The sequence below is a fragment of the Eretmochelys imbricata genome, chromosome 1 (assembly GCF_965152235.1).
Source record: "Eretmochelys imbricata isolate rEreImb1 chromosome 1, rEreImb1.hap1, whole genome shotgun sequence".
In the NCBI taxonomy this organism is placed as follows: domain Eukaryota; kingdom Metazoa; phylum Chordata; order Testudines; family Cheloniidae; genus Eretmochelys; species Eretmochelys imbricata.
In genome coordinates, this window is record NC_135572.1 from 113,281,078 (window position 1) to 113,307,980 (window position 26,903).

At 41.6% G+C, this 26,903-nt stretch overlaps 2 protein-coding genes across 2 annotated transcripts in view; one reads left to right on the top strand and one right to left on the bottom strand.

The window, feature by feature from the left end:
- Positions 1-26,903, bottom strand: part of RASA3 (RAS p21 protein activator 3) — a 263,439-nt gene that overhangs the window by 226,149 nt on the left and 10,387 nt on the right. The gene's annotated exons all lie outside the window — the stretch shown is intronic.
- CFAP97D2 (CFAP97 domain containing 2) lies at positions 2,812-15,350 on the top strand. Its single transcript, XM_077807080.1, has 5 exons — positions 2,812-2,904; positions 6,812-6,892; positions 9,165-9,283; positions 12,167-12,359; positions 15,255-15,350. The coding sequence occupies exons 1-5, from the start codon at positions 2,812-2,814 to the stop codon at positions 15,348-15,350; spliced, it is 582 nt and encodes a 193-aa protein (XP_077663206.1).

Here is a 26,903-nt window from a genome sequence, read left to right on the forward strand (position 1 = left end):
ACTATTGGAGAAACTGGGACGGACCCAGTTCATCTCTACCTTGGACTTAACCAAGGAGTACTGGCAGGTACCGCTAGATGAATCCACCAAGGAAAGGTCAGCCTTCATCACACATCAGGCAGTATGAATTTAATGTGCTCCCTTTCAGGCTGCGGAATGCACCCATCACCTTCCAAAAACTTGTAGATGGTCTCCTAGCGGGATTGGGAGAATATGCAGTCGCCTACCTTGACGATGTGGCCATATTTTCGAATTCCTGGGGAGAACACCTGGAACATCTACAAAAAGTCTTCGAGCGCATAAGGGAGGCAGGACTAACTGTTAAGGCTAAAAAGTGTCAAATAGGCCTCAGAGTAACTTACCTTGGACACCAGGTGAGTCAAGGAACTATCAACCCCCTACAGGCCAAAGTGGATGCTATCCGAAAGTGGCCTGTCCCAAAGTCAAACAGGTCCAATCCTTCTTAGGCTTGGCCGAATATTACAGGTGATTTGTAATGCAATACAGCCAAATTGCCGCCCCACTGACAGACCTAACCAAAAAGAAACAGCCAAATGCCGTTCACTGGACCGAAGAGTGTCAGAAGGCCTTTAACCAGCTTAAAGCGACACTCATGTCTGACCCTGTGCTAAGGGCCCCAGACTTTGACAAACCATTCCTAGTAACCACAGATGCATCCGAGCGTGGTGTGGGAGCAGTCTTAATGCAGGAAGGACCAAATCAAAAGTTCCATCCTGTTGTGTTTCTCAGCAAAAGATGTCTGAGAGGGAAAGCCACTGGTCAATCAGTAAAAAGGAATGTTACGCCATTGTCTACGCTCTGGAAAAGCTACGCCCATACGTTTGGGGACAGTGTTTCCACCTGCAAACCGACCATGCTGCGCTACAGTGGCTTCATGCCGTCACGGGAAATAACAAAAAACTTATTCGGTGGAGTTTAGCTCTCCAAGATTTTAATTTCGACATACAACACATTTCAGGAGCTTCTAACAAAGTGGCTGATGCACTCTCCCTTGAAAGTTTCCCAGAATCAACGGGTCCAAATCGTCCTTAAGATGTGGGAAATATTGTTAGTCTTTATACAGTTAGTAGTATATTTAGAGATGCGTGTGTCTTATTAACTCTGTTTTCTCCTAGAGCTCCAGGAAGAAATCACAGCCAGTGTTTCACCCTATCTGTGATTTGCGGGGGGGTGTTATAAATATCAAGGGAAGGGTAACCACCTTTCTGTATACAGTGCTATAAAATCCCTCCTGGCCAGAGGCAACATCCTGTTACCTGTAAAGGGTTAAGAAGCTCAGTTAACCTGGCTGGCACCTGACCCAAAGGACCAATAAAGGGACAAGATACTTTCAAATCTTGGGGGTGGGGGGGAAAGGCTTTTGTTGTGTCTTTGTTTACGTGGTTGTTCTCTCTTGGGACTGAGAGAGGCCAGATAGAAATCCATCTTCTCCAACCCATCCTAATCCAAGTCTCCAATATTGCAATCAGTATAGGTAAGCCAGGCAAGGCGGATTAGTTTATTTTTTGTTTTATGTGAATTTTCCCTGTGTTAAGAGGGAGGTTTATTCCTGTTTTCTGTAACTAAGGTTTTGCCCAGAGGGGGATTCTCTGTGTTTTGAATCTGGCTACCCTGTGAAGTATTTTCCATCCTGATTTTACAGAGATGATTTTTACCTTTCTTTTAAAAAAAAAAAAATCCTTCTTTTAAGAACCTGACTGATTTTTCCAAGATCCAGAGGTTTGGGTCTTTGATGATTTTGTAACCAATTGGTTAGGATATTATTCTCAAGCCTCCCCAGGAAAGCAGGGGTGTAGGGCTTGGGGGGGGGAAGATGTCTCCAAGTGGTCTCTTTCCCTGTTGTTTGTTTAAAACGCTTGGTGGTGGCAGCATACGGTTCAAGGACAAGGCAAAGTTTGTACCTTGGGGAAGTTTTTAACCTAAGCTGGTAAGAATAAGCTTAGGGGGTCTTTCATGCGGGTCCCCACATCTGTACCCTAGAGTTCAGAGTGGGGAAGGAACCCTGACAGCTACTGTTTCTGTTTGTTGGGGCATCATTTCATACAGCTTTTTCTAAAGGAGAAAAAAACCCCTTCTGATCTAAAATAAAATTAATTGAAATATAAAAGCCAAGTTAGATGGTAAATGGTCAAGTTAAACAAGACATAGATCTGTTAACAACTGGTTTGTGCAAACTCCTGCAAACTTCCTCTAATTCACCAGTGATCAGATGGTATTATGACAAACTAAGGTTACTGGGCTATTATCAAATCAAAGCGTGTTGGTATTAATGTATATTTAATGTGGCTTTAAAAAAAAAGGTAGATACTTAGCAGCGAAGAAATATTTTAACACGCTCATGCAGTTCTAAAGACTGCATCCCACCATATGTGGTGATGCATACCTTTAAACTGTAAGCTTGACAAATGTTAACTGTTATACAGACTCTTCTACATCTGTGGTGCTACATAAAGTATTAATAATAGCATACTGAGACACTGTCTTTCCTTAGTCACTGCAGAGCTAAGCATGACCAGTGAAGTATAATTGCTAAGCTGTTTAATATATTGAGATAATACCCTTTGGAATCTTTTGCTAAGATGTTCAGCTCTTATTTACTATGCTCTAAAAACATATTGTTTAAAATGCTACCACTGACTATTCAATTTTTTCTTAGCAGTGATACCATGACAACCACCACATGACCTGCAACAAACATACCCAGTCTCCAGGGCTTTGCTTAAGAAGGCTCAGAGTGATATTCATTCTTTAGAACAGCATCAGTTATAGAGACGCTTTATATTATTTAAGATGCATAGAGCCTACCAGCCAAGTTTACCTTGTGGCAACAAATATCTTCAGCAAAAATGGGACAAAACAAACTATGAAGAGCACAAGAAAAGGGTAGGTACAACTCTGTAGTACAGTGAGTAAATTTATTTCAGTGAGTAAATAGGCAAGTCAGATTTGTTAGTGCAAATGCTTATGTATTCTTTAACATTAGTCTGAAAGTATTCCTTAGAGATCAGGGTTGACCTACCATATAAAAAGAAAGTTTTTTTTAATAATAGTGTGCATTGTATGCAGGTTGCTAATGGGTTGCCACCAGTTTAAAGTATGATAATGATGTCCACAGAATTTAAAGACAGAAAAAATCTGGTCAATCATGCAGTCCCTCTCCGTGGCAATGTGGGATTGTTCCCTTCAGGCCTTTCCTCAGTGCTTTGTATAGTCCAAATGTTAGATCATATTAAAGAAGTTCTGTATTAAAATCACAAATGAGTTTGATTCCCCATACTTTAAATTCCAGGGTATTACTAATTAAGAGGTCTCTTGGTTTTTGGTACTGTTTCTCTCCCTCTGTGTGTGAAGCTTGCAAGCTGCTAATTGCGTTAGTACATTCTAAGACAGAGTCTGTTCTCAAAGCAATTCACACAGAGAGAGACTCAAAGCAATACTCTGTAACAACAGAAACAGCACCCAGAGACTCCCCGCCCTTTTGTTGTATTAACAATTGTAATTAAAATAGACATAGAGGATGTATGTGGATGGATGCTTGGTGTGGATAATAACTGAATGATCAGGGAGGTGCCAGCCTAAGAATCCAGTGTCCATTGGCTGAAGAAGGCGTCAAGTGGAAATAACCAAAGGACCCCCGGAGGGCAGACTGGAATCCACCCAACAGCCTCAAGAATGGGAGAACCAAAGAACAAGATAACATCTAGCAGCACGGAGCCATCAGGAATGTGCTATCTGCTGATTGATTCAGCAACAGCATGATGAAGCAATTCCCATAGACTGGCATAGGAAGAAATTCCTATAAAAATAGACTCTAGAAAGTGAGAACTTTGGGGTCTGATTCTGCAAACCAACTTCCAGGAGCATCAGACAAGGCCCTGCTCCCTCCTCATGTCCAGGCCACCTGGCCAGTGGCTTGGCATGAGCAACTCTAAGGCTGGTAACTAGGATAACAACCTTGCAGAACCTGTGTGTGTGAGAGAATGAATGTGTGAATAAATATGAGATTGAATGGAATGTTATAGCTATAACTAACTGCTTACTATGATTATTTCTGTATTCACAATAAATGTGGTATTTTGCCTTTTTCCCTTTAATAAGATCCTGCTGGTTTTTATTTTATTGGTATAACACAAGTCTGAATAACTCCTGTTAGAAGGATTAAACTGCATTGCTTCCTTAAGAAGATATCACAGTGTAATTGACCTTACTGTAAGGAAATATTTCTTCATTATGTACAGATAGGGTGACCAGATGTCCCAATTTTATAGGGACAGTCCCGATTTTGGGGTCTTTTTCTTATAGAGGCTCCTATTACCCCCCACCCTAGGTCCCGATTTCTCACATTTGCTGTCTAGTCACCCTATTTTCAGATATGGTCAGTTTCATATGCTGTTACCATATAAAATACACCCTTCTTTCCATGTTCTGTTCCACTGGTTTGACTAATGGGTGGAGAGAATTTAAAAATGAAATATAAAATCAAGCATTTTGTCTCTAACCAAAATGGCAAGATCAAAAGTTTTTAAAAAAGTTCTTTTTTTTTTTTTTTTAAATTAACCTCCGACATGTCATGCCATTGTATATGACTAGGGCTATTTACAAGTGGTCTGATGCTGGAGGGCTGACATAGTGTACATCCATTGTGGACATACAGCTACCCCTTAGAAAGTAGGACACTTCATATTCATCCCAAGGAATTCAAACCTTAAAACTAGAGCTCGTCGGGAAATGGATTTTCTGTCCCGTGAAAAATTTTGGGATGTTAAAAAAAAAAAAAAGGCCCAAATCATGAATGAAAGCCAAAATTTCTAATTTTTTTCCTAAGTGAAAATTTAAAAATGGACCAATCAAAGCATTTTATTTTGATAAACTGAAAATGTTTCATTTCCATTTTGACCATTTTTCAATTTATTTTTTTTATGTAAAATAAAATATAAATGTTGAAACAAAAAGTCATTTCAAAATGAAAAATCAAAACTTTCTATTCCAAAACCCTTCAAAACAGGATGATATTAAAATGATATTTCACACACAAAAAAATGGTTTAGTTGAAATGGCATTTTTGATGGAAAATCGTTTTGACAAAAAGAAAAGGAGTACTTGTGGCACCTTAGAGACTAACCAATTTATTTGAGCATGAGCTTTCGTGTAGCTCACGAAAGCTCATGCTCAAATAAATTGGTTAGTCTCTAAGGTGCCACAAGTACTCCTTTTCTTTTTGCGAATACAGACTAACACGGCTGTTACTCTGAAACCTGTTTTGACAAAAAAATTTAGCCCTGCTATCCAATAATAAACTGCCTTTTAATTGAGATCCAATCCTGTTAGGCTAAGCACTCTCCACTCCCATGGAAATCAATGACCGTTGAGGGCACCCAGCATCTTGCAGGATCAGGCCTTCTATTAGAATCTGCAACAAAAGGAAGCCGAACATATTACCAGCACTTAGGCAGCTTGAGTAAATAGATATTGTGTAATTTCAGCTCCAAACATCACTGCAATGAATCTAATGAATGACTATTGCCTTTTTATATAGTCTTGAGATTGACCTGATAGTTTATCGAGGTTTTCATCAATTCTGAAGTCGTCAGGGTGTCAGGCTTTTGTCCCTGACTCATAAAGCTCTGTGCTGTGCCATGGTACATTTGGAGCTTTGGAAGGCTACATGTGGACTCCAGGCAACGCTTTATGGAATGTACTTTTCTGTGCTGTTACCATATGAATTGCACTTACTTGACAACCCCTTTTGCTTAGTGTGTAAATGTTCTACACTTATTTACACATCACATGGGTAAGCAACTCTTGAAAGGCAGAGTCAATCAAAGAGGGCCTAGTTCAAATAATTATTCATATTATATACACATATACTCTATTGTTATATTTATATATAACATATTAATGAGCTGAGCAGTGTTTATCCCATACTATTAACTAAAGCAACAAAATCATGCATCCCATTAATGTAGTCTCACCTCCACAGGGTTCCTCTGAGTCTCAGAGTGGTCTCTCTCTCTCTCTCTTTCTTCCCCTGCTCCTCAGTTTTCACCTCCAGACACTCCTTGACCCAAGACTATTCATATGACCTACCATTTGCAGTGATCTTCCTGTCAGACCTGACCTGAATATTCATGTGACGTGTTGGGGGAAGGAGATTTTAACTGTGCCACTGAATCTAGTGCAATACAAACTCTATTCGGTGATTATATCAGTAGTTTTGCATTGGAGGATACATATTAAGGCATTGCTATAACAGTGAGGTCGTGGAAATTCCCTGAACACAAGAAGCCCCCTGCAGGAGTTGCATGGCTCCCCACACCCAGTTCCATACCTCCTCAGGAGGCCCTAACTCAGGGACATTTCCATGGTACACTGGGGTCAGGGGAGGGAGTAGCTAAGTCACTTACATTCCAGCGATTCTGCATCCCTGCAACAGTCCAAAGCATCTATTGCTCCAGGGACATATGTTAGGAAGCCTGTGCCTGGGGCCAGACTAGACCTCAGAACTCCTGGGTAAAGGAGGCATAAGCAGTCCTGGCACCAGTATGTATTTTTTCTTTTCTCTGGGAGGAAAGGTTTGAGTTTTATTGGTGATGGAAAACAATTGTCCCTTGTATCTTCATTTCCCACTACCTCCCTGGGGAGGCTTGGCATTGCTGACATTATGAATGTGTCAGCTATGATATTACTGCTAACAATACAGTGGACAAACAATTTAAACATTTCCCATAACAGTTTATGAGGATTTGATTTTCAAGAAAAATGGATAATGATTATTTTTGTTCTGCTGCAGATCCAGACAGCCAAACCTGTAGTGGACACCACTACTCCTCTAACATATGGCCATCTTCACTTGAAGTTAAAGAAGCTAAAGGTATCTTTTTGGTTATGTCACTTAATTAAGTAGGTTAGCACTGAATAGGATTGCATATGCCAGTGCCCACCATAGTGTTCCCCCCACTTCACCCCCAACAAAGACAGACAGGCAGATCAACAGGGGTATAAGAAGATTAAATGGTCAGAGTTTTAGTTTCACTTCCAGACAATGCTCTGCCTGACTGGGCCAGTGGATATTGCCCTCCCAGTCCCACATCAAATAAACTGACTTGATGCATCAAATTCCCTCTAATTGCCAGGTCCAGATCCTGCCTAAAATCTGTTTCTGCCCATCAAAAAGAAAAAAAAAAAATCTACAGTAACTGAAACAATAATAACCAGAATGTTATCACAGGGCAATCTTATGACATGTTGGCATACTCAAAACATGAGAAATGTAACAAGGGATAGTTTTTATTGGTAATTTTCATTCAAAATCTTTATCCCTCTATGATTAAAATGGCAAGTGTTTGTTTATAAAAAGAAAATGACAATGGAAAAATGAACTCTATTCTCCTAGAATAATGGTCTCTGTCCACTTTTAAAAAACCTATATACAGTCTCCCTCAGGCAAAGGGAGTGTTGCCTGAGTAAGGACTTCAGGATTTGGCCTCTTTAAAATGTTTATCATCTCATCCTATTTTATAGCAACCCCCAGAGAGCTTGAAACTATTTTGCTATCAAAACAATTAATTTCTCCCCTAAGAAGAGAATATACTATTTATATACTATTGTAGGATTTGGCATCTGTGCTGGTTGTTGCCGCTCCCCCCCCACCCCCTTTCTTTACTGTAAAAGAGCAACAAAGAATTTCCTTTGGGAAAAATCATATATATGTATGGAGTTTGCCGATGCATATTTAAAAAAAAAGTCAGATCTGAAGCTGCCAATCTTGGGTATGTCCCTTTATGCTACTGGAACCCTGACACTTTTGGGTGGCATTAAGTCCCCCATCCAGCTGTAACATGATTCTTTTAGAGGTGCTATGTAAATACAGAGAGACTCTCTCTAATGTTGCCAGTAAGTTTATCTTCCTGTAACCACATTCTTTTCTCCTTTGTAGTCACTATCCCTCTGGGTTTTTAAGAGCCTGATGGGATTACTTAACAGCACCATTTTTAGGTACATCCATAATACAATTTGAGCTACATCTGACCTGTTTTGGTTATAAAGCCAAGCAAACAAAAAAGATGAATTAAGAGCCCCGCCAGTAGTTCACTACAGTAACATTAGCTATTGAGGGTTATCAAAGCAGCATGTGCCAATATTTCATATCTATCTTATTTAGGCCATGCAAGCCTTAAGAGTGCTAGAAATAAACAGCAAAAGAGGCAGGGGGAGGGGGCGAATCAGTAGGCACAAAATATGTTTTTCAATGACACTCGGGGAGGAGAGGCACTTGGAAGCAAGTTGTTTTAAGTTTTAGTTCTGAAGGTAATGGTGGAATTATTACTCTGCCTATTATGGAGTCCCTGCTTCTCTGGTTCCTTTCAAACCACCCCTGCTAGACATGGCATCCTTGGGGCACAGAAACATACTTCTGAAGAGCACTTCTTAGGGGGAGCAGGGAGGGGAGGGGCTTTTGGAATGGATTAGATTTCAGCAGAGGGCAGCTGTTCACAAACATTTCTCACAGGTCTGGCTAGCTCCAGGCTCACTACAAGGTCTTCCCATCCCATCTCGTTCTTCTATTTAGGTTCTTACATTGCTCCCATCACCATGGTATCTTTTCACATTACACAAATGAATCTCTATGTTGTACTGGGTTTACTGATATCATTAATATACTCCATGTTTAGATCTTAAAACTAATTTTAAAAAATGACTTAAAACTAGCTAAATGTGCACATAACTAGTCTATGCAGCTACATGTTTCTATCATCGTTACCCTCATCCTCCTGCTGCAGCTCCTTCCATTTGCCTATTAAACCCACTTGTTGCTTCCCACCTTCAATCAGATTGTAACCCCTGCCATCCCTGTCCCTGGACCTGATCCAAAGCCCACTGAAGACAGGGGAAAGTGGTGCTTACTGCTGAGGGTCCCCCAAAAGCACTGTTTGCTACTTAAATCCTAACTTATGTGGATCTTATGTGGTGAAGAGGTTCTTCTGCAGGACCTCTGCACTGGGGGTGAATTTTTACCCTACCAGTTTTTGTCTCAGTCTGTGTGTGGAACCAGAGTTGGAGCCTCTTGTTACGTATCCACAGCACTCTGCCGCTGTTTTGATTGGACCATAACAAATATTTCTCTGCCTCTTTTGTGCATGAAGCTTGAGAAGGAACGGCTTTCAGTCATCGAAAGAGACAATCATTTGCTGCTGGAGAAGATATCCTGCATCATGAGGACAAAAGGGCGAATTGATAACAAAAATTACTGTCAGGCCAAAAGGTAACATCAGCAGTAGAACTTGTATAGGGTTATCAAGTTACTGTGACAGTGATAAACATAGCAATGGATAATCTGCTCAGCAAGGACATGTATTTAAAGGAGGCCTCAGGAGTGCTAATATTTTAGATATTCATTGTTCTGCCCTGTTATGGGGATTCCAACTCCTTCGAGGTTCATCCTTCTAGTCTCTGTAGAAAAACAGATACCAGCTTCTGGATTAATTTCTTCAGTTTAATAACTGAGGGATAGAGACAGTGATTGTTGACCTAGTTTAGAGGAAATGGATGAAACATATTATCATGTCCCAACTAATCTGTTGTTGCTGACTGAGTTACTGCCACTTGCTTTGCCAGTCACTCCCACAGACATCACTGGAAAGACGTAGGTCCAAAGCATGGAAATGAAATAAGAACAACAAAGTGAACAGTGTACAGTAACCATATTGAGTAAGTAAATCAGGACTTTAGTCATTGCTCAAGGGAGAATGAGTAAGCACTCTCAGACAATTCTCACAGGAGAGTAGCTGTTTGTACCATTTTAACTCCAAGAGAATGTCATACTCAACAGAGTACAGCAGAACAATGCATGATCACTAGTAAGAAGAGAATTAAGAAGTGAAGCGAGGACACCAGAATCTGCCATGGGAATGTTTGATGCAAGTCAAGTGTCATTTGTTAACCTTCATGATTCATTTACAGACAGACTGGTTGATGAGGGAATGATAGCTCATCAGGCCCCAACATGTCTCTAGACAGAACGGTGCAGTTCAGTAGTTCAGGTAATCCAGGTGGAGTCCAGAACAGCAATTGCTGTGTAACAGGGAATTTCCAACTTCAGCATGGTCCCATTAGATATTAAAAATATATGAGGAATAATTTGAAACACCATTGAAACTGAGCTAATGGATGTACAGATCCTCATGAGCATTATATTATTTTACACACACACACACACACACACACACACACACAAAGCATTTACTGAAGATTAACCTTTATTGCTGCTGTGTAGCATACATATCATTGTAGCTCCCTTGACATCATAGAACTGGAAGGGACTTTGAGAGGTCATCTAGTCCAGTCCCCTGCACTCGTGGCAGGACTAATTATCTAGACCAGTGGTTCTCAAAGCCAGTCCGCCTCTTGTTCAGGGAAAGCCCCTGGAGTGCCAAACCGGTTTGTTTAACCTGCCGCGTTCGGAGGTTCGGCCGATCGCGGCTCCCACTGGCTGCGGTTCGCCACTCCAGGCCAATGCCGGCTGCGGAAAGGGCGGCCAGCATGTCCCTTGGCCCACACTGCTTCCCGCACTGGCCTAGAGCGGTGAACCACGGCCAGTGGGAGCCGCGATCAGCCAAACTGCAGATGCGGCAGGTAAACAAACCAGCCCGGCCCGCAGGGGCTTTCCCTGAACAAGCGGCGGACCGGCTTTGAGAACCACTGATCTAGACCATTCCTGACTGTTTGTCTAACCTGCTCTTAAAGATCTCCAATGATGGAGATTCCAAAACCTCCCTAGGCAATTTATTCCAGTTCTTAACAACCCTGACAGTTAGGAAGTTTTTCCTAATGTCCAACCTAAACCTCCCTTGGTGCAATTTAAGACCATTTCTTCTTGTCCTATCCTTAGAGGTTAAGAAAAGCAATTTTTCTTCCTCCTCCTTGTAACAACCTTTTATATATTAGAAAATTGTTATGTCCCCTCTCAGTCTTCTCTTTTCCAGACTTAACAAACCCAATTTTTTCAATCTTCCCTCACAGGTCATGTTTTCTAGACCTTTAATCATTTTTGTTGCTCTTCTCCGCACTCTCTCCATTTTGTCCACATCCTTCCTGAAATGTGGAGCCCAGAACTGGACACAGTACTCCAGTTGAGGCCTAATCAGAGCGGAGAACAGTGGAAGAATTACTTCTCATGTCTTGCTTACAACACTCCTGCTAATACATCCCTGAATGAGGTTCGCTTTTTTTGCGACAGTGTTACTCTGTTGACTCATATTTAGCTTGGAGTCCACTCTGACCTCCAGATCCCTTTCCGCACTACTCCTTCCTAGGCAGTGATTTACCATTCTGTATGTGTGCAACTGATTGTTCCTTCCTAAATGTAATACTTTGCATTTGTCCTTATTAAATTTCTTCCTATTAACGTCAGACCATTTCTCCAGTTTGTCCAGATCATTTTGAATTTTAATGTTATTCTCCAAAGCACTTGCAACCTCTCCCAGCTTGGTATTGTCCACAAACTTTACAAGTGCACTCTCTATGCCACTATCTAAATCATTGATGAAGATATTGAACAGAACCAAATGTCATTTAACTCTGGCACTAACCAGTCATGAAATATTTGTGAAGAACTTTTGACCAGACACTTCTCTGCACCTTCTCTCAAAACCAATTGATCTGGTTAATATCTGAAATTTGGGCAAGACATTTTCCTTTAACAATTGGAAAACAGAGGACTAACGCCAGATGCCTAAAATGATTGTTTATTAACACCTCAGCAGCCAGGCATGCCATCTCCCTCAACATAGCAACAAAAATAATTCAGGGCTGGAGGATTGGTTTTAGGACAAGATTAGGGCTGGGATCTTATAAAAAGTGCCAAGGAATCTTTAGTATCTACAGAGAACAGACAGAATCTCAATTTTGAAGGTCTAATCTGAGAGGCAGAGTGTAAAACTTCTTCAAACAAAACGTATTTCCTTCAGAAGGTCAAAGGGCTGAGTTGCGAAGGCTTATTAATAAGGAGAAGAAACTCCTCTTAGGAGAAGTATAATAGCTTCAGAGAATTTCTCTCTCAGGTTCCAGCTTTGACCCACAAATTCTTCAAGCACATTCGTAACTGGGCAGAAGCTTGATTTTCCTTTGTATGTGTTTCCCTCTCTAGTTTAAACAGGGAAAAGCGAGAGAAGGAACTACTGAGAGTGAGCCACGAGAACCGGGCCATTCTGGATAGGATTACAAAGTGTGAGCCTCAGTATCAAGTTCAGAGGTGGCATGAAGACTGGCAAAGGGCGGAAAAATACATGGACAGCATTGCAAGATATCCTCGTGGGTGGTGTAAATTGCAGAATCGAAAGGTAACCTCGTGGGTGGTTTCTTAACTATTACAGATTTGACTTGTCCATTTTGTGTTTTGCTGCATATATATTCTAGAGAGCACATCATTACAACTGGCAGGCAGCTACAGAATAAGTGATCTTATATTTATACAGTACTATTCATCAAAATGGATCCGAAAGGACTCTTCAAACTTCATTAAGTGACTGTAGAAATTACAGCATTTACTTAATACTCACCAACAACCACATACCACACAACAGAACCACTAACCCAGGAACCTATCCTTGCAACAAAGCCCGTTGCCAACTGTGCCCACATATCTATTCAGGGGACACCATCACAGGGCCTAATAACATCAGCCACACTATCAGAGGCTCGTTCACCTGCACATCCACCAATGTGATATATGCCATCATGTGCCAGCAATGCGCCTCTGCCATGTACATTGGTCAAACTGGACAGTCTCTACGTAAAAGAATAAATGGACACAAATCAGATGTCAAGAATTATAACATTCATAAACCAGTCGGAGAACACTTCAATCTCTCTGGTCACGCAATTACAGACATGAAGGTCGCTATCTTACAACAAAAAAACTTCAAATCCAGACTCCAGCGAGAAACTGCTGAATTGGAATTCATTTGCAAATTGGATACTATTAATTTAGGCTTAAATAGAGACCGGGAGTGGCTAAGTCATTATGCAAGGTAGCCTATTTCCCCTTGTTTTTTCCTACCCTCTCCCCCCCCCAAGACGTTCTGCTTAAACTTGGATTTATGCTGGAAATGGCCCACCTTGATTATCATGCACATTGTAAGGAGAGTGGTCACTTTGGATAAGCTATTACCAGCAGGAGAGTGAGTTTGTGTGTATGTGGTTTTTTTTTGGGGGGGGGGGGGGAAGGAGAGGTGAGAAAACCTGGATTTGTGCTGGAAATGGCCCACCTTGATTTTCATACACATTGTAAAGAGAGTGGTCACTTTGGATGGGCTGTTACCAGCAGGAGAGTGGGGTGGGAGAAGGTATTGTTTCATGGTCTCTGTGTATATAATGTCTTCTGCAGTTTCCACAGTGTGCATCCGATGAAGTGAGCTGTAGCTCACGAAAGCTTATGCTCAAATAAATTGGTGAGTCTCTAAGGTGCCACAAGTACTCCTTTTCTTTTTGTGAATACAGACTAACACGGCTGTTACTCTGAAATTTGTCCACCACTGAAATGCAACACCCTCTGAGGTGGAAAAAGGCACCAATTTAATAGTACCGCTACAGAGATACCCAAATGCTACAACAAAATTTTTAAAAGGACTAAATATTGAAAGATTTTGAGGTTACAGAAATATATCATGGTTGACTTCTACAGAATATCTGCTGTTTAAAGTAGCCAGCATCTTATTTTCTTTGATAAAATGCACAGCTGTAAATCAGCAGCAAGAGGTATTAGACAGTTAGGTCTCTGCATTCAACATCATTGAGGCTTGGCTTATAGCTACTGAGCATGTATAAAAGGAGATTTTTAGGGGTTTAACAACTCAGCCAAATCTGGGTGGATTTTCCTGGAACAGCAAAAGGCATATTTCTGGCCCCAGGACCATCCTTCTGCCAAGTTTCAAGTCTCTGCTGCACACCTATGGAATACTAGAACTCTTAAAAGAAAGAGGAGGAAAAATTGGTTAGAAAAAGGAAAAATTGGTTGTCGGGGGTGGGGGGGGGTGGCGGGGGAGGATCTTTTTCTCCAAGCCCTATTCTTGTAAATAGTTGTACCATTTTTGCTGAAACTTTCAAGAAATATTCAGCCTGAGGCAGAAAGCAAGCATGAAAAGTTTCAGCCCAAGAACTTTAAGTCTGTCAGAGTAATAATCAATTAAAAGAAGGGCTTGCAAAGGAAAGAGGTAAGCAACCTGGACTACTGTAAATATATATTACACACAAAATACTATGTTAAAAGCACATTATTAAGGTTGCTAACGTAGCAAACACTCAAAAGTTAGGAAATGCCAGAATTAAGGTTGCCTCTACAACCTTAATTCACTCCTTTTGTGCATGTGTATTATGGTAGTCTTAATTATATGATCACACTTTTTTTCCCCACAGGACCACTCCCTCATTCAGTGCACAGAATGGATGGTGCTTACTAAATGAGCAACAATTCTGTACTGCGTTTTATCTTCATTGTTCAACGTGTGGCCCCAAGCCTTATTAACTGCACACTATTCAAACCCTGATTTAAAGCCAGTGTTATTAATTTTCACTTGGGATTTTCTATGGCACTCATCACTACAGTAGTGACACTGAGTGTTTCACAAATGTTAATTTATCTTACTAACATTCTCATTAAGTGACTGAGTATTATTATCCCCAATTTACAGAGGAGGAATGAAGGTACAGAGATTAAGATATAAAGTATCCCCTAATTTTGGGTATCCAATTTGAAATACCTATAACCTGATTTTTCAAAGTAAAGCTCCTTCTTTATGAAAAGTTACACTTGTTTTGGTCAGCCTTTCCTCTTTCCTCCGCCCTCTTTGACTGCTCACCTCTTTCTGGTGGAGCATACCAATGCCACCAAGAGGAGACAGAATTTTCCTCCCCTTCTATATCAGGGTCATCTTTACTGATTCCAGCAAATTCCCTCATTGCTGAGCTCTCTCAATCAACCTAGCCATTGGCGTACCTTAATGGAACTTGCTCCATTCCTGACAGCCAAAACAATTCTAAAGAGCAAAAGGATAAGTTCCCTTCCCTTGGTCCAGAGAAATATTTCAGCCCTTACCCCACCCAATGCTCTATCACACACACTTTCCTGTGAGCAGTGCATGGCTGAGGGATCACTTTTAGAATAACCGCAAAACTCAAGATATTGAAATGTTCTTTATATTCGATATTTTTGTAATGATTTTTCACTTCTCTTTCAGGAACAAAAATTAAACAAGAAAGCATCAAAACAAGAGAGAGAAAAAAGAGATAAGCAACAGAATGATGAAGATGTGAAAAGCAAGACAGAGGAGTGAGAAAAAGGGGACATCCAAAGTGCAGAGGAAAAAGATCACCAAGAGAGAGAGACTGTTTTAGAAATGGTGTAATTCCATCTAGTCCCCTATCAATACAGTTCAAGCAATTTACAGAACTAAACATGAGATGGGGTATGTGGGAGAGGCAGCTGCAAGAGTTTATATAGATACTATCATTTTAAAGAAGTTACTGTAAGTGTAGGTATTAGGCATATGTCTTTATTAACATATATAAATTTATTTATAGTTGCCAGCAAACTATAACTCTGCATAATGTTTCATGAACGCAAATGAAGTGGGAGCAAAGCTGGGAAAATGAATTGACTTTATCACAGGTAATTAATTCAGCTGATTAAAACCAGCTTGTTAAAAATAATTATATTTCTCACATTAGCATCCATTGGAGATTCCCCAGTGAAGGCTGACTTAGATGACAGCAAATAGTTTAGAGCAGTGGTTTTTTTAAATGTGTTCATAGGCTGGATCCCCTCTTAATAGAGAGATGGCTGGGTGAACCACCTCCCTTCCTGTTCACGATCTCATGTCAGCTTTGTGTCAGCTACAGCAATTGCATACATGGAGAAGTAATATCAATAGTACATTAAGTATTTTCCTAGTTTCTTTTCCTGGAATTTAGAAGCTGGAAACAGAGAGGAGAAACAACATTCTGTGATCAGCCAACCAATGCTTAATTTGTGCCGGGGCTTGACAGCGTTGAGCCCAGCACCTCTAAGCTTGGCAGTTCATAGCCCCAGCACCTCTGGGCTTGCGGCATCAGTTATGAAAGTAAAAAATTTGCTTGAGCCCCAGCACTTCTTTCATTACAAATTAAGCCCTGGAGCCAGCTCTCTCTGTGCCACCAGCAAGTGCTCTCCAGGCCACCACTAGTCCACAGCCTATAAGATGAGAACTCCTGGTCTAGATGATGCATCCCCCTGCCTTTTTATTTTTAAATGTGATACTTCATGGAAAACACCTACTGAACCCACAAAATAGCCTAAGCATGCAAAGCCAGTCAAGTGAAACTTCACTCCTCTTGGAGAATATAAAATCTGAAGCCAAATAACAGGGTGTATTAAGAAGTATTGGCTTTTGTTTTGTTGGAAATAAAAGTTACAAACATGACTTAATGACTCATATGAATTGTCATTCATGGAGGCTGGCTAATTTTTTCAGAGACATTCTCCTAGTAATATTTTACAGGTCACAGAGACATTTTCCTTTCTCATTTGGAATGTTTCGAGCATTGATGAGATGAAAACTTCAGTTTCTTAATTGTATAAATCCTCAGATATTTATCCTTATTGTAACAAAACTGTGGTACAAATTTCAGAGTAACAGCCGTGTTAGTCTCTATTCGCAAAAAGAAAAGGAGTACTTGTGGCACCTTAGAGACTGACCAATTTATTTGAGCATAAGCTTTCGTGAGCTACAGTTCACTTCATCGGATGCATACTGTGGAAACTGCAGAAGACATTATATACACAGAGACCATGAAACAATACCTTCTCCCACCCCACTCTCCTGCTGGTAATAGCTTATCTAAAGTGATCACTCTCCTTACAATGTGTATGATACTCAAGTTGGGCCATTTCCAGCACAAATCCAGGTTTTCTCACCCCCCCACCCCCATACACACACAAACTCACTCTGCTGCTGGTAACAGCCCATCCAAAGCGACCACTCTCCTTACAATGTGTATGATAATCAAGGTGGGCCATTTCCAGCATAAATCCAAGTTTAAGCAGAACGTCTTGGGGGGGTGGGGGGGGGCGGGGAGGGTAGGAAAAAACAAGGGGAAATAGGCTACCTTGCATAATGACTTAGCCACTCCCAGTCTATTTAAGCCTAAATTAATAGTATCCAATTTGCAAATGAATTCCAATTCAGCAGTTTCTCGCTGGAGTCTGGATTTGAAGTTTTTTTATTGTAAGATAGCGACCTTCATGTCTGTAATTGCGTGACCAGAGAGATTGAAGTGTTCTCCGACTGGTTTATGAATGTTATAATTCTTGACATCTGATTTGTGTCCATTTATTCTTTTACGTAGAGACTGTCCAGTTTGACCAATGTACATGGCAGAGGGGCATTGCTGGGACATGATGGCATATATCACATTGGTGGATGTGCAGGAGAACGAGCCTCTGATAGTGTGGCTGATGTTATTAGGCCCTGTGATGGTGTCCCCTGAATAGATATGTGGGCACAGCTGGCAACGGGCTTTGTTGCAAGGATAGGTTCCTGGGTTAGTGGTTCTGTTGTGTGGTGTGTGATTGCTGGTGAGTATTTGCTTCAGGTTGGGGGGCTGTCTGTAGGCAAGGACTGGCCTGTCTCCCAAGATTTGAGAGAGTGTTGGGTCATTCTTCAGGATAGGTTGTAGATCCTTAATAATGCGTTGGAGGGGTTTTAGTTGGGGGCTGAAGGTGACGGCTAGTGGCGTTCTGTTATTTTCTTTGTTAGGCCTGTCCTGTAGTAGGTGAATTCTGGGAACCCTTCTGGTTCTATCAGTCTGTTTCTTCACTTCCGCAGGTGGGTATTGTAGTTGTAAGAATGTTTGATAGAGATCTTGTAGGTGTTTGTGTCTGTCTGAGGGGTTGGAGCAAATGCGGTTGTATTGCAGAGCTTGGCTGTAGACGATGGATCGTGTGGTGTGGTCAGGGTGAAAGCTGGAGGCATGTAGGTAGGAATAGTGGTCAGTAGGTTTCCGGTATAGGGTGGTGTTTATGTGACCATTGTTTATTAGCACTGTAGTGTCCAGGAAGTGGATCTCTTGTGTGGACTGGACCAGGCTGAGGTTGATGGTGGGATGGAAATTCTTGAAATCATGGTGGAATTCCTCAAGGGCTGCTTTTCCGTGGGTCAACCACATACCACACAACAGAACCACTAACCCAGGAACCTATCCTTGCAACAAAGCCCGTTGCCAACTGTGCCCACATATCTATTCAGGGGACACCATCATGGCCTAATAACATCAGCCACACTATCAGAGGCTCGTTCACCTGCACATCCACCAATGTGATATATGCCATCATGTGCCAACAATGCCCCTCTGCCACGTACATTGGTCAAACTGGACAGTCTCTACATAAAAGAATAAATGGACACAGATGTCAAGAATTATAACATTCATAAACCAGTCGGAGAACACTTCAATCTCTCTGGTCACGCAATTACCGACATGAAGGTCACTATCTTACAACAAAAAAACTTCAAATCCAGACTCCAGCGAGAAACTGCTGAATTGGAATTCATTTGCAAATTGGATACTATTAATTTAGGCTTAAATAGAGACTGGGAGTGGGTAAGTCATTATGCAAGGTAGCCTATTTCCCCTTGTTTTTTCCTACCCTCTCCCCCAAGACGTTCTGGTTAAACTTGGATTTATGCTGGAAATGGCCCACCTTGATTACCATACACATTGTAAGGAGAGTGGTCAGTTTGGATGAGCTATTACCAGCAGCAGAGTGAGTTTGTGTGTGGTGGGGGGGGGTGAGAAGACCTGGATTTGTGCTGGAAATGGCCCACCTTGATTGTCGTGCACATTGTGGAGAGAGCGGTCGCTTTGGATGGCTGTTACCAGCAGGAGAGTGAGTTTGTGTGTATGTGTTCGGGGGGGGGGGGGGTGAGAAAACCTGGATTTGTGCTGGAAATGGCCAACCTTGATTATCATACACATTGTAAAGAGAGTGGTCACTTTAGATAAGCTATTACCAGCAGGAGAGTGGGTGGGAGAAGGTATTGTTTCATGGTCTCTGTGTATATAATGTCTTCTGCAATTTCCACAGTATGCATCCCATGAAGTGAGCTGTAGCTCACGAAAGCTTATGCTCAAATAAATTGGTTAGTCTCTAAGGTGCCACAAGTACTCCTTTTCTTTTTGTGGTACAAATGTAACCCTTCTACCAGATGCAGCCAGCAGCAACCAGGGCCAGGTTTAATATCTAGGGGTTCCTTTCCATTGATACAACACAGAACCGGCTCGATCCCCCCCACCCCGTAACTTGGGAAAATTACACACCACCCCTGGAGGCCTCTGAGAGGCAATATTTCCCCACTCGCAAGCTCTGATTCCGAGTGTAGAAAAGAAACTTTTAATAAAAGGAGGGAAGTAACTCAGAGTTAATTTGGGAAAACACCGCAAACAAGGTTCATAAACATAAACCATGAGTAAAAGACCACCCCCAAGTAGGTTGGGCCATGCCCTTTTCCCCTCAGGTTCTTAAGTCCAGCAACCCAAATGTCACTTTCACATGCCCGACCCTTTTCTGCACCCCACTCACAGTTGCTGTCCTTGGTCAGTGCAGACCCAGAGTTCAGAGGTACATCTGCAGAGTTCACCTCCCACCCTGGTGTAGGGTAAAGAGGCACCTTACTCGCTCTGCTGGCCGCTCGCTGGCCACCTGCTCACTGCTCATCACACCTCTCCGGTGCCGCCTGCTGGCCGCTCATTGCGCCTCTATCCACTGCCACCTTGCTAGTCACTCATTCGCCAGCTGACTGTCAGTCACCTTCTGCCTCTCTATTGTGACCTCTGCACATCAGTCTCTCAGTGATTTTCAACTCTTTTGCAGACTGGGCAGAAACACTGCCCTATCTCAAGTGATTTCAGCTCTCAGCAGACAGGGCAGAAACACAGTCCTACCGCAACTGGTTTTAGCTCTGATTAAGCAATTAAAACAACAAGCTTATTTAGCTCTATTCTTTAATTAGTGGAAAAGAACAGGTTAAGCCAGTCTAGAGAGAACTAAGGAGGGCAAAGCCTCCTAACTAGAACTCCTGTCCCTACCCCTCTGACTTTCACAGGGCTTTGGCAGTCGAGCCCCTGGCTCACCAAGGTCCTCTCTGCTAAGGGTGACCCGCCCCCATTTGGAAAAGGTTAAACAGAGTCCTGCTTCCCTGCGTTCCCACAATAATCACAACATTGATAACAGCATTTCACTACCCCTGCATTCAGTACTAATGTGATACGTGACCCAACACCAGCCAAGTTGATTACAATGAGCAAAACATCTGCTGCATATCTAAGCAAATCTAAACAAAACAGGAGCAAACAGCAGGAGCAAACTGTATTTACATAACCACACCCACAGTCTCTCCCCCTCCCAGCTAGCTGTCAGGAAAGCATTCATTCAGACCCTGCGTAGACAAATAATAGACACCATGGTCACCAGCTAAACTGTACCCATGTGGCATCAGTCATATAACTTGGAAGCTGGGACCATTGCTTCCAGGAAACCCACAAACTCCTAATAGGGTCTGGTCCAAAGCCTACTGAAGTCAAAAGAAAAACTACCATTGGTTTCAATGGACTTTGGATCCTTTCCCAAAAGCCAGAAGACCCTGGTTAGACAGTAGCAGTATTAGGACTTGCTGTATCTTGTATGAGACAGCCACTTAAGGGCAATATAATCACAAACACTTGAACAGGTCTGCTCCAGCTCCAATAGCAAACAACATTACTCACACATGCCAGGACATTGCAATACTCCCAACAGTTAAGCAATGCTTATTCTCAAACATCTTGCATTCACAGGAGTTCATATCCAACAGCTGAGTGCCAATCCATAATGGATCCATTGTTTGTTGTTACATATTTGTTACAGTAAGTATGTGAGATAAGTTCAAGATTGCAAAGTTTGGTTCAGAATTATTTCATTCCTACTTAGATGGTTGATGATATGATTTGAAGAAACATCTAAAAGCTATAATCTAATTAATCCCACATTCCTTTGATACCAGACAAAAAAAACTCTGGGGACAAAATTAAAATTAGAAACACAGGAGTTTCTGCACTGGTTGTATTACTCGGTTCATGGAAAAAACTTACATTTTTAAAGTGTAAATCAAACTGCCATAGAGGTTGCAGTTTGCTGAATCACAGTGCTACACAATCCAGGAATTACATATGTTAAAGCGTATTGAGTCAAGTTCTCTGCTGGCATAATTCCACTGATCTTAGTTTCTTTATGCCAGTAGAGAATCTGGCTTATTTTCAGGAAACAGACAATCACTTCCTGATCACCCTATTTGTTTGTTCTTCTTTCTCTGTTTGCTCTGTCTTTTATAGACTTTGAGCTCTTAGTGGCAGGGGCCTGCCGTCTTGTGGATTCATACTGCACCTAGCAAATTGTAGATACTCCCAGAAACTTATACTAAATAGCAATAGAGAATTTGCAAGATACCATTTTACTGGCAGTTTTATTTGCCCTCCCCACCTTCACTGCACTTCAATGTAACAGAAGCACACAAAGCATTACTGAAATGACAGCTTCATTAGAGAGCCTAAATGGCACAGCTTCTTTCCAGTCTGGGCTAGGCTCCTGCTTAAGCTTTAATTTGAATAGTTTACCATGTGTTAAAATATACACGGTCTTGTCTGTGCTAGACTTTCAGAAGGTGTTAGTTAGCAGGTGTTCTCTAACACATTCTAACACCACGTCTTCAAATCCTAGTTCAGACAAAGTCTTACTGACGGAATTAATAATAAATAAATAACATGCTAAAAGACAAGGTGGCAGAGCCAGACAGACACAGATGATAAAATAATGAGCTAGATTGTATCCTAGTTTAATTACACTGAAGTCAACTGAGTTACATCAAGAGTGAGGTGACCACTATTTGTTTTTTTCTGATTTTCTGTTTGGATCAGGAAAACTAAGCTAAGTTTACCCAATCCCCATTCCAAAAAAATCAAGTAAAATGGCTTTTGCAATCCCTTGAGGACATGTGGTTGGGCCATCTATGTAAAAGGAATATAGCACCCAAAATTCAACAGTGATAAACTATTTGGAATAACTGCAAATCTACAGATACACCTAAAAAGGTCCATACCCATCTTTGATTGAAAGTTCAGACCCAAATCAAAATTCCAGCAAACCAACGCCAGCACATAAAGCCTGTCTGAACTTGAACCAAGACTGATTTCAACTGTTAGAGGTTTGAATTGAATGTTCTGCTGAACTGTGTGTGTTTCAGGCTTTGATTTTGTGATTTGGACAGGAGAGTCTATTTTCTTTATGCTGAGTGCAACTAATAACAGGTGTAAAGTGGTGCTGGCTGCCTGTCAGGGCATAATACTTTTATCCTCTGACCTTTCTAGGAGAAGAAGCAAGCTTAGAGTATACACAAACTTTCACATTTTTTCCACAGTATAGGATATTATAGTGATGCAATTAATATTACACAAGCATAATTTTAGTTTTGATCATCTTTTCTGAGAACGATGAACAGTTTCCATGGCCACTAATTACTAGACAAGTACATTTTAAATTCATATTTAGTTTTATCTGACTTGTAGTGAGCTCTCACTATCAAATTTTATGTTGAATTTAGGGTGATCAGATAGCAAGCATGAAAAATAGGGACAGGGTGGGGGTGTGGGGTAATAGGAGCCTATAGAAGACAAAGCCCCAAATATTGGGACTGTCACTATAAAATCAGGACACTTGGTCCCCCTAGTTGAATTCTACAATATCTCTGGCCTGAGTTTGTTATACTTGATCTCCAAATTTCGTTAAGTTAACTTGCGTTATCATTCTCTCTGCAACATACAGGGCCATATTATAACCCCACATGAGAGTTTGGGAACAGAAGTCAACCTTTTAAACTTGGAACTAAAGTTAGGCCGTAAATAAAATATCTGATTTTCAGAATGTAGTTGTTTGAAAATCAAGCACATTTAATGTAGGTGCCTAAATACAGATCTATAAGTGCCTAACTTTAGAGAGTCAAGTTGGAAATTTTGGCCTCAGTTTCTATATATGGCCTTTGTCCTATTGGAGGGGGAGTTTCATTCACACACACGGAGATGGCGGAAGGTACAACCCACTAAATCCAAGAAAATCCTAGTGCCACAAAGACCTTGGAATACAGGGGGCCTAATCCTCTAAGACCTTGCATACAAAACTCCCACTGACTTCAGGATTGAGTGCTTAGAGGGGTAGGGACTTTTGCACGGAGACCCAAGACTGCCACTGTTCCACTGGCTTCCCTCTTCCCCATGCTAAAGGAGCTATGTTCCCATGTAGCACCTGCTGGCAGCAGTTGCCCAAAATAAACCCAAGCAAATGTATGGGGCAGGGGATGTATTTGCAATCATACAATGTTCTAGTCATATAGAGTATAGTCCTTGTTGGTGTGACTAACTGTAACTTGTGGGAAATCCGCTTGCACCCAAAGGGAGAATGCTGTGTCCCACTAATGCTCCCATGGACCTACCCTTTAAACTGTAGAATTCCACCCCTCACCCTGTGGGGCCTGTATGTGAGAACATGCACACATCACCTGGGCCTCCTGTGAAGATTCTCTCCATCTGCACAAACCTAGCCCAGCCACAATCACATTGGCCTCACTAGTTCTCCGAAAGGATGTAGAAAGGAACATTTGTTTACACCATTCCATAAATATGCCTATACCCCCTGGAAATAAGTGGAAATGAAGACTACATCAGGTGGAAAAGCGATTTCATTCGTTACCTGGAATAACTAATATGTTGGCTATATCATAGACACTGGGCAAATAGAATGCATGTTACAAATGGATCTGCAAACGTAAAGGTCACAAAACATATGATAGTAACCAAAAACATAAAGCTAGCTCAGGACGCTACCAAAAGAACAGGTTTATCAAGATCCCCAGAACAATCAGGTTGGCAGTTAATGAAAGATGTAATTCTCAGATTTCATGTCAGGCCATCTGAAATGCCACCCACATCCCTAATACTAGCATTCAGAAATAACAAAATAATCATATTTCATCATAAGGAAAAATGTTTAAAACACTTGTTATTGTCCCTGACAAAACACAGGCCTCAGCGGGTATGTCTACATAGCAAAAACAAAAATCTGGGGCAGCAAGTCTTAGAGTCCCAGTCAGCTGACTTGGGCTCACAGGACTCAAGCCATGGGGCTAAAAATACTAGTGTAGACATTTGGGCTTGGGCTGGAGACCAGGCTTCAAGATCCTTACCCATTGCAGTTTTACAGAGTCTGAGCTCCAGCCTAAGGGTCTACACAGCTATTTTTAGCCCCACAGCTTGAACTCTGTGAGCCTGAGGCCTGGTCTACACTACAGAATTAGATCAACGTAACACAGCTTAATTACATCAACCTAACTCTGTAAGCATCTACACTAAACTGTAGCTCCCACAGATGTAACTCATCCACTACACCAGCTTAATAACTCCACCTCCATGAGAGGCGTAGTGCTTAGGTCAACATAGTTAGGTTGACGCAGCGTCAGTATAGACACTGCATTGCTTATGCTGACTGTTGCTGCCTTTCAGAAGCCATCCCACAATGCTCCACACTGACAGTTAAATCAGTGCAAGAGTTCCTGGTGAGGACATGCAATGCCGACACAAGGAGTGTAATGTGGACACCCAAAAGCGATTTAATTACTGCAGTGGCTGTATGTCTAAGTAACTTAGGTCGATTTAATTTTGTAGAGCAGACTTACCTTTTAGTCAGTTGACCCAGGCTCTGGGACTCACTGCCACAGGGTTTGGGGTTTTTGTTTTGTCTGGGTAGAGGCTCCAAATAGGGAAAATGGTCTTTTAGCTGTTGAACACCATCTCTGAAGGAACATTATTTAAATCCAGATTTCACCCATAATGTTTGATTCCTGACGTATTTTTGGCAAATGAGGCACATGGCAGGGAAAGGAGAGGAATACACCAAATTATTTCTGGTTCTCTCATATAATTTAGTTAAGGTGTAGCATGCTATAGCCTGATAGCATATCACAAACACACAGGGAGGTGAGCTTTACTGCATGTTTGACATACCACAAAATGTGGCAGGAATCAAACATTATGGGTGAAATCTGGAGTATTGGGGGACAGCACCAGCACAAGCCCTGTGAATTACAGAAGCCCTATTTGAGGAGATATGTGGGGCTTAAATTGTGGCTAAGCCTTGTGCTGGTCATTGGCAGAGGTGAGAATTTCACCTTTAATACAAATCATTTGATTTTGGGTGTGAGCAACACAACATACTGGGTTTCCTCACCCAACCTGTTTGCCAGGCCACCAGCTCCTCTTCATTCAAAACTCTTCTAAAGCTCACTTCTGCTGTGTCTCCTATAAGCAATGAGTTAATTAACCACATTCAAAAAATTATTTGCTGTAAGGTGTAGTACATTTTGTTGCTTCTTTTAGACTGAGCTTACACCAGGGGTTCTTTGCATCCTTCCACTCTCCTGCACAAGGTCCTGGTGTACCACCACCTTCCCATCCCCTTCTATTTCACGGACTTACTGATACCCCTTTTCCCCAACAACCACCTCCTTCATGCTGGGGTTCTGTGTGTATCCCATTCGCCTCTTACCACAAGCTCTGATTGCTCCTCCTATACCAGGGATTCTGTGTGCGTCTCCATTCCTCCCCTTTCCCTGCAATAGTCTCATTCCCCTCATCTCCCCGTGCCAGCGACTGTGTGTCCCCTCCCCAAGCTCACACTGCTTTTATAGCACAGGTCAGCATCAGTTATAATGCCTGAACTAGAGGTGTTATGAATTCACACTTTGGGGATTTGATGGGTAACAAATGCTAGCTGGTTGTTTCCACAGAGAACTGATAGGGACACCATTAGAGACATTTTAGAGTATGCAGCCTGGCTAACAGGAAAGAGAGAAAGGGGTCCATGCCAGCAGACAGGAGCAGATGTGCAGAGGGGCATCTAAGATCAGGAATAGGATCAAAGAGGAGAATAGGATCAAAGAATAGGAATAGGATCAAAGAGGAGAATCTGTGGGAACTAGTAAGGTTGATTGCTCTCAATTTAAACATTGTGACCCACATGTCGGAAGTTCTTGAGCAGCTTTTATTTAGACAGTTTTTATGTTGACTTCACTGATATCAGAACTTTGATTCAAGTACTTTACGAACATTAGTTAATTAAGCCTTACAACAGCTCCATTCACTTAACCACTAAACTCCAGCACACTCTGGGTTGAAATATGCTAATTGCTCAACAGTACACAGCAGGACTATGCAACGGTTTAGATCAGGAAGCCTGAAGTGCTTCCTCCTTGTTATCTCCCTACTTTGTCTGTTCCAAGAGGTATCCTAAATACACACACTCCATGTGATTCCTCATCATCATAATCCTGATACCATTAGAAAACAAAACAAAAACAATAAACAAAACAGCCAGCTTTATGAGGAAAACACATTTACAGAGGAAAAATAAAACCAAAAGAAGACAGCATAAAATCTATTTGAGACCATTTTCTACAAGACACATTAGACAGTAGATCCCAACAATCACGATATTTCTTTCACAAAATCCACTTAAGTGTTTTGTTTATATGCATATACTCAAACTAGTGTTATTAAGAGTAAAATGCTGGTTTTGCAGGAGCCTCTTTGTCAGGCACTTACCTCAACATAAAAGCCTGTAGCGATAAAAAAAAAATACAAACAAGTGGCTAATTCAGGGTCTGAACCTGCAAGGTGCTGAGCACCTCAGTTCTTATACAGAAACAAGCTGAGACCCTATTCCACTGATATCAGTGGGAGTTGAGGTTGCTCAGCACATGGCAGGAGATGCT